The 9,154-nt window shown below is 39.5% G+C and overlaps 1 protein-coding gene across 1 annotated transcript in view; it reads right to left on the reverse strand.

Moving 5' to 3' along the window:
• Positions 1-3,933: 3,933 nt before the first annotated feature.
• The window catches only part of NOM1 (nucleolar protein with MIF4G domain 1), a gene marked incomplete at its 5' end in the record, with an annotated part of 13,996 nt that continues 8,775 nt past the window's right edge, over positions 3,934-9,154 (reverse strand). The window contains 4 exons of the mRNA XM_010287006.1: positions 3,934-4,111; positions 5,154-5,263; positions 5,982-6,113; positions 6,476-6,608. Of these exons, the coding sequence (XP_010285308.1) occupies positions 3,934-4,111; positions 5,154-5,263; positions 5,982-6,113; positions 6,476-6,608 (553 nt within the window). The remainder of the gene's footprint in view (positions 4,112-5,153; positions 5,264-5,981; positions 6,114-6,475; positions 6,609-9,154) is intronic.

A 9,154-nucleotide genomic window follows, 5' to 3' on the forward strand; every position in this document is an offset into this window, starting at 1 on the left:
AGCTGAAAGCACCGTCGCGCCCATTTGGCACCGCGCTGCTCCCGGGCTGTAACTTTTCACATGCAAAGTTCACCCATAGAACAATGCGAATCAAACGATCCCAGATGTGCGTTAAGCACAGTATTGGGTTGCACACCTTCGCTAGCGTGAGGCAGGGCAGACACGCTTGCGTCTGCGCTTTCGGAACACAACTGATATCAACCCGTCATCCCCGGTGTGCAGGACAATGGAAAAATGTCAAGTTAAAAAAGCCCCGCAGATACTTGGCCCATTCAGGTGCGGTGTTAAAACCCTGCCAAAAGGACTTGTGTATGATTTATCAGCGTAACACTCTGGCCAAAGCTAAAAACCAGACTTTACTACCCTGTTAATTTTGATACAGAAAACAGAGAAAGTTTAGAACATCACTGTCCAGCTTAAAAGAAAACAAAAACTGAAACCGCAATAATAGCTATGAGTGGATAGTGCTGTTTAAAGGGGGAACGGAAATCTTCTGCTATACTACTAAAATTAAAAAAACAAAACAAAACAAAAACCCCTAAACATCCAGCTTTTAGTTAAATGCATCTATAGGAAATCATGCCGTATTTTCCACTGGCGTGTCAGGAGTTAAGGGTTGGTGTTGCAACCGTAGCTGCTTGCTTTTCCAGTCTATAGTGTATTTTTACCAATTCAAAGTGCTTTTCTGCTCATGGAGCAGTAACTCCCCCAAACCTCCTTCAGGGAAGAATTTTAGTCATTAAGTGGCATCTCTTACCGGAACGCTCAGGGAACGTTTCTCGTGGAGGTTTGACGTTGGCTTACAGACTCAATAGGAAGAAATCTGGACATGGTGTATTTTGTGTACATGTGTTATCGAACACTTATTCCGCGACAGACAAAGCAAAATGTGTCCAAGCCTGGTGTAACTTCTCCAGCAGCCTCTGCTGGCAGTCGGTGCTTAGCGAGCAGTTTTGCAGGAAGCTGCTCGCCGGCATTTGGCCTTGCGGCTCTTAGAGCAAGACCTTACAGCACCGACATCCCTGCTGCAAGGAGGGGACACGATGGCAAGGCTAGCTTTGCTGGGGTAAAGTTTTTTCTTTGGGGTCAAAAATATGATATATAAAAAATTATATACTTATATATAATTTTATACATACGTAATATCAATAAAATGTATTATGTATAAATAGAATACATTTTAAAATATAAATATATAAAAATCTGCCTTATGTTCTTGGGGTGCAATGGCCCCACAGAAGTGACAGCTTGCAGCGGCGTGTGTACGTACATCAAGAGCACACCCTGACCGGCCTTCCACCTCCCTCAAGCCGTGGCAGTTTGGCCAGTAGGACCACAGAAAAAAACGTTAGACATGGCAAGATCCAAGACTCAGGAATTTACATTTATCTTAGAATTGTCAAATTTCCGTTTGAGAGTTATTCCTTCACTGAACCACAACGAGAGGACGGGACTTATCAGAATCACCACAGTAACTGTCCTTGAACCATGACTACGGCACTGCGGACTGGCAGTGTATTTTGGTTGCTTTCCTTGAAAATTCATTTAAAAAAAAAAATTATGTTTACACATAAATGCGACAAATGAAAAAGCTGCAGGCAGGTAAAAATCTGTTTTCTTCAGAAACAAAGCAATGGCTCTAACAACTGTAAGTTTGAACAAAACATACTAGCTGGTTGGGATAAATAATAACTAATGCAAGTCTTGGTTAAAAAAAAAAAAGCAATTGTAATTTTAGACTGTAGGGTTAAACCCATCTCCTCTAATTGCATAGCAACACCTGCATCACACCGCCTCAGGCAGCTGCAGCAAGTGAGCAGACTCAGACCCATAAAACACTAGGCAATCCTTCCATGGGCAGCAAAGGGTGGTCAGGTCTGATCACCAAGCAAAGCATTCAGGCAGGGAACCCGCAGCCCGTCACATTTAATTTAAGGAAGATGTTTCAAGATTTATCTCGAGGAGCGAAGCTGCCTCAACCTCCCAGCTAGAGCAATGTGTTTCCATTTATGTGTTACTAAACCACAAACACGTTGAAACACTGGGTCTACCTCAACTCCTGCAAAAAAAAGTTAATTAATTAGGTGGCTGCTGCAGTCCGGGGGTGCAATTTTTACTCACCGAGGTCCCACGCACTCCACAGCAGCCAGGTTCTCGGGGCTTGCACAGATTTTCTCCCGAGTCCAGCCTCCAAAAGTGAAATAGGTTTGGCATGGTTGGTTGAAAGGGGCAATGCAGTCTCCGAAGTTGTGACTTTTGTATCCATCAAAATAGTGTCAATTCTTCTGCTGCTCATACTTTTGTTAATTCATATGAATTTTAGAACTATTTTAACTAAATTTTTTTCCTCTTCTGCCTCTTGCATGTAAGATGCATCTGAAGGGAAATGGCCAGTTTTGTATGCTTAAAAGCTGCCAATAGCAGCTGAAAAAAAAGCATCTTGTTCTTTTGATAGTAATCTCTTCTGTGTTAGATGTTACCATGCTAGTGTAACCTAAGATTTTGAAACTGGGTCTCTGCTCCCAGGCCATCTTGTTCCCTACAACTTGCCCTCTCCAACAGAGGAAAGATGAGAATAACTGCTCCCTGGCTGTGGGGGGAAGCAGCACTCCTCTGCCTGAAAACATTACTCATGCAACTGAGCAAGCAGAGTATTCTACATTCAACTCTTTGGTTTAAAAAAAAAAAAAAAAAAAAAAAATTCTTGTCCACCTCTCTTGCTTGCAGAACTGACAATTTCCTGGAGGGTGCCTACTGGGAGTAAATTTTCCCAACAGGGAAAGATCCAAGCAGCTGATGAGATCAACTGGTATCAAATGCAATTAGGAGGCACCATAAGTGAGTGGACTATTGGACACCAGAGGGCAAACCTGGTTATAGAAAGAGGGCTGGCAGTGCTAGCACAGGTAGATTATGCAGAGGCAGCGTATGTTGCAGACGAGAAAGCGCTTCTCCCCCTGCAATTTAATGTCATTCCCTCCCTGGCAAGCCAGCTAGAGCAAAGCTAATACAAACAGCAAAGCCTTTAGAAGAATTGTGGTTTAATGTGTAGTGGTCAGGTAACAAAAAAAACAAACCATTAACACCGACTGTTACAGAAAGACATGTACTTTTTTTTTTTTTTTAAAGTCTGAATGGAAAATGCAAGCAAATTCTTAAGGAACGTATTCTCTTACTAAAAGACCTATACTGATATTATTCTTTATGCCTAGAAAAATCTGATTAACACAAGTGATTAGGCAACTCTAATTTTAAAGCTCCGAAAAACATGCTAAAAGAGCAATAAAACTATGCTGTGATCTCTAAACCCAATACAATTGGGCAAAGTCAGATCTTCAGGTCATTTCACTACAGCTTTGAATCCAGCTGAAGATCTTTTCCTGATCCACAGTCAGGTAAACAATTCACAGAATTAGTGGTAACTTTCAACACTTTAAGAAAAAAGTTGATTTCTTCCAAAATGACTCACCAGTACTTATGCCATCTAGTGGCCTGCTTCTTCAGGCAAGTACAATGATTAGTTACTAAAAGTCTTTGGTTAAGGCTGCTTCTTTAACAAACAGTGGTCAGTGTTACGCTATTATTTTAAATGAAAGGTTAGAATATGCAATGCAGAACGCTACTGCTGACTGGGACCATCACAGAAGAGAAATTCATCCTCTTCTCCAGATACTAACCATCAACACGAAGCACTCATACTAAAAAGGGACACAACAAAAAGTACATTTTACCTTTCCTCAGAAAGGCCTTGTATCACCTTCAACTAAACCTGTAACTACTGTGTAGAGCAAAGTAACTGTTTACATAAAAAAACAGATTCTTTAGAGCAACACAGCTCTCCTCATTCTCAATTATTTGGGTCTGGAAGACTAACAAAGCTTTGCATCTTCATGCAGACTCAGCTTTTCTGTATGTTTTATTAGAAAAACAGAACTATAGCTTCAATTTGGATTCTTTTGCTTGCAAAGCCTTGGTTGCTAGTTCAACTTTTTCTTTTAATAAGCTAGCTTCTTCAGCACTTTTTTGGGCTTGTACATTTTTCAGTAAGAAGTGCGTAAGGAAGAGTTTCAAGCCTTCCCGTAGCATTCCCAGTTTGGGGTTGTCAGATATCCTGTAAAGATACAGATCAAAATCAGTATTTAGTCTTCTACTGTTTCATAAGTTTCTTAATTTTTTTCTTTATCTTCTTCAAATAGAGACGTAGGAAAAAGTCCAACCTATAAAAGGGGCTTTTCTGAAGAGGCTTTCGAATTACCAGCAAGTCTACATTGGTTTGGCAAACAAATCAAACACACTCAACATACAATTGATCCTCAGCAATGAAATGGAATATTGGAGCCTTAGACTTGCTTTATGTAAACAATTACATCACAGAAAAAAAATGAGGGAAACACTGTGTTTGAGCCTCCTGGTGTTGCAGCATAATGGTTGAAACACCATCATCTAATTTTTTCTAACTTTATATGACATTGCAAGTTTAATACAACAAAATCATGGAATCACAGGGTAATGTAAGTCAGAAAGGATGTCGGCAGGTCATCTTGTCCAATGTCCTGTTTAAAGCCAGACTAACATACAGGATTGGTTGTTAGTTGCTCAGATTGGTGAGGTTGCTCAGAGCCTTACCCACTCAAGCCCTAAGCATCTCCAAGGATGGAGATTTTCCAGCCTTTCCAGGCCACCCTGTCCCATATACAAAAATAAAGATATTCCAGACAATGTTGATTAAAACCAAAAAAATACACCCCCAAACCCTTCCCTCGTTATTATTTCTTTATTCTTCTTTTTACACTGAAGATACCTTCTAGCAAAGACTGCTGGTAGACTGAATCCCACAGCACAAAGATGGTAAAGCAATAAGGAAAGCAGGTAATTACAGAGCTCTGCTCATGAAAATCCTATGACCAAAATGATACATTGAAAATCTGAAAGCCTTATTTTGTGTAACGCTTCTCACAGTTGTACCTGTACCAGAGCCTGTACCAACACACAAATGATCCAATTCCCCCGACTCACCCAGGAGAGCTTACTTTTTAAGTGACGGATGGCTGATCTTTGGAAAAGGCACTGTATAATTCCAAACACAATAAGCAAACTTATCTTCTTAATTACTACTCACCAAGGGTTCTCTGGAGATCTCTCTGATCACTTACCTCACAAAAATGTCAGTAAGTTCCTCAGCATCTGTTTTGATTAACAGCATGCTTAATACTTGTCGCAAGAAACGGACTTTAGGTTTATCTAGTTCACTGAATTCAATTACCTAGTAGAGAAAGAGGGAGAATTAGATTAATTCAAGTATTTCAAACAGCTGAATTCTCTTCTAAATGAACAGCTTTTAGCACACCAACTGACCTCCCATATATACTGAGTCTTAAGTCTAGCACAGAAGAACGAGCTGAGACTGCTGCCTCCAAAAGCCAATCAACAAGGAAAGCAGAGAACTTTTTAAGGAATAACCTGCCTGCTAGTACCAGAACACTAGATGTATTTCTCAATTAGATAAATACTTAGAAGTACCTACGGCATTCCACATAATGGCTTAACACATTTCAATTATTCTGTTAATAAAATTCTATGGACTCCACATTCTGAAATCCAAGTGCTCAGTAGATTTCTTTCTGGTCTAATAAAAATCAACATCAGCTGAAAAGCACAGCACAGAATCCACCACCAAAGCCTGTTAATGAAGGGGCCTCAGTTCCAACTCTGGATATTCTAAAGAAAATAATCTTACAACTGCTCTAGATATACAGTTGTAGACTTTCTGTATGCGTGGGTCACCACAGGCTCCCTCTTCCCCAAATGATAGCATTACCATAATCAATAGGATTAATTTGGCAATTTTAAAACAAGTTACTTCTTAGCTTATGACCATGAACAGCTAAAGTACCAGCTAGGTAACAGAGAAAATACATTTTCCATAAAACTAGCAAATGCAAGGAAAACACAGAAGTATTTTGAAAAGAAAACACACCAACCTTGAGAACTGAAAGTGGCAATGATTTTGTCCTTAACAAGTGAGCCAACAGTGAAACCAAATTAGAGATGGCAGCAGCTGACAGGTTTTCTAAGTCTCTGATTTTGTCCCAAATACTAAACTGCAACGTCACCTAGGTGTCAAAAAAAAATCCTACAAATCAAGCGACTGTTTAAATGAGTAATAAAGTAACAAAACCTTTGGACTGTCTATTTTTTGTGAGCCCTCTGTTAATTAACAGAGATGCTTGATCAGACAGTTCAATTCTTTTAAAATGCGCAACATGAAGGAAAGCAAACCTTCTGCAGTAGTTATTTTAGTTCCTATTTAGCTCTAACCATGAGTATGTCTTACTGAATGCATAGCTATACCAGCAGAATTTTTCCTCAGGACCAAGATCTTAACAGGCATGCATCCATTCTCAAGCATTTAATAACTGTCTTCCTAACCACAATAATGACACTGAAATCAAGGTGGAAACAGATTTCTCTTCACCTGAAATCGCCTTTCGTATTCACAAAACTTGTTAGCCAAAAATGCGTAGAAGGGGTTATAGGTCTTCTCCTGTAAGCAGCAGTAAAGGATTACGTGAACAATTTCTCTCTCCTGCTGATCTTTCAGTCCAAGCCTAAAATTTAGCAAGAGAATGAGAATCGTTTAATGAGGAAAATATTGCTGCCACACAGTAAGAGCTACAGTCAACATCCGAGAGTAACACTTTAAAATTTGATGTGGTGTCTGGAGGGTTTTTTTACTTGTCATAAAATTCTTACAAAGTCTTTAAAATACTGCATGGACTCATATCCTTAAGACTGTGGGCTAAATCAGCATCCTGCTATGGCAATATTGAAATTCTACATTATTATCGGTGTTAAAGGAGTGGCTGCAAAAGCAAAACCTCAACAGACAGAAGTATAATCACCCCTCGGGGAAGGAGAGGTAGCCTACTCCATGTTTGTAGCTCTCCATGAAGAAAAACAGAGGAGAGGGCCCTGTCATCAATGGAGTCTTGTGCCTTTGAATGTAGCAGCAGTACTGCAGCAAGCGCTGCTGCACGGTGTACCAATATAAAGGTTAAATAGTGAAACGAAAACTGTAGGACCCAGTTGTGGTTCTCACACTTGTACCTATGGTCATAGGAGGAAAAACAGCCTTTGGATCAGTATAAGCCTATTTAGGGAAACATGTCCAAGGCCCTTCACTTCTGTGGTACTTCCTAAGGATAAGAAAATATTTTAACATGTTTTTCCTACTTGGTGATAGGAGTATCTTCATCTCTAGGTCAACTCCACGCTACATAATACTTGAAATCATTACTCTGGCAGTAACCTAAGAGGATGCAGTCACTGATTTCAAACCACCTTAAAAAAAAAAAAAAAGCCTGAAGAAAACAGTCAGTATCAATGAGTACTTATGTTGGCTGCCTCAGCATAAAGGCCAAGGACTGAACAGCCTTCCCACTTGAACAGCTGACCAGTCTAAAAGAGGGCTGAGACACTTTGGCAGGGAATGGTAACTAACTCACAATGCACCTGTTCTGTGAATAATATGATTTAGCTTCCAGGGCTGCCAAATGCTTGGCAGCATTAAAACCAATTAAAATGAAAAATGCTTCGTATTATAATCTGAAAAATGTCAAACAAAATTCTTTTCATTGCTTCAAGCTCAAGTTTCATATGGCATTAATATAACTCAAGTGTATTTTCTAACTAAGTTTGACTCCACTGGAACTTGCTTTACCATCTGTAAAGTATTTTGTCATTGCTTGATTCTAATATCCCTTGTTTGTATACACCTTCAGACATCTGCCATTGCATTTGATCACAGACACACACCGGGATTAACAAAGAGAATATTGTCTTTCAGCCAAAAACCCCCAGAATGTAAGGTTTTACAATAGGAAAATCTGGGATGATTTCTAGGCGGACTGCTAATGAGCAATGAAAACTTAGAAGTCTGCTTCTCCAAAAGAGACCAGCACTGTAAGTGCTGTGTTGTGATATAATTTGCTTGCTCTCCCATCAGCCAAGTTCTATGTGATTTTATTACAGAGCAAAAGAAGTTTTTAAAAAAAAAAATACACAGGTTTTCAGCCACCAGACATGCATTTAATAGAGGACTTGTGAAGTTACATTGCAATGACTAATTGGGCATACTCTCCTTTTCCTTGTTCATCATCGCATCTATCACAAATTGCTTATTTAGGAAATATTTATGTTGCCAGACAGTTTTAACCAAGTAAATCAGCACTTCGATGTTCAATTTTGTTCTTACCTTCACTTCTTCACAGCTAGCAGTATTTTATCTTTTCAGACCTAGCATTCCTAAACATCTTAAAAATGTAAGAGTCAGGATTGTCTTCCACTGCTGAGCTTCATCAAAAACCTGTACAGATTTCATAAGCCTGATAATCTTCAATAAAGAATATGCAATCATCCTCCATGAATTACAGTATTCCGATGGATATGCATGTCTTGATCACTTTAAGAATCTCCTGCTGTATATGGCACAGCTTGCCTCTGAAGTATAGGTTAGTTATTACCAGCAGAAGCCTGTCTCTAGGTTAGTTATCACCAGCTGAAACCCAAGACTATCATTGCCTTTAGATCAAAAACAGCAACACTCAAACCCACCTTTTAAAAGTCAGTTCATATTATTTTAGTAGATACAATCACATACTCAGTATCCTGAATTACACATCACACTACAATAGGATATCCAAGACTTTCACAAGTTTCAATTTTTTGTGAGATGTAGTTTTATCAAATTCTTCATCTCTATGAAATGCTTTAAAAACTGCCTTGCCATCAAACTTAAGCAGCATTCATTCCCCCTCCTGTGTGAATCTGTGGTTTGTGAAGGAGGTGTGGCCTTTCAGCTGATGAAATGGATCAAGTCTCACTCTCCCCTCTGCCTCCAGTGATGTTCCCAACCCTCCCCTTTACACTGACACTTCTGCAATTACAAGCTGAGCCACTTCAGGGAGCTGTTCTGGCTTCAAATTAATTACTTTCTTTTGCTGTAAGGAGGAGAAAGACAAGCAAAAGTGTAGCAGCCTGGATTTAAAATGGTTTAGATTACCACTTAACCACACCTCAACTCTGCCAGAGACCTAGCAGCAGATGAATCAACAAGCACAGTTGAAATATTTCTTTATGTATTTCTTACGCTCTT

This window comes from Phaethon lepturus, unplaced genomic scaffold (genome assembly GCF_000687285.1).
Source record: "Phaethon lepturus isolate BGI_N335 unplaced genomic scaffold, ASM68728v1 scaffold36215, whole genome shotgun sequence".
NCBI classification, from domain to species: Eukaryota; Metazoa; Chordata; class Aves; order Phaethontiformes; family Phaethontidae; genus Phaethon; species Phaethon lepturus.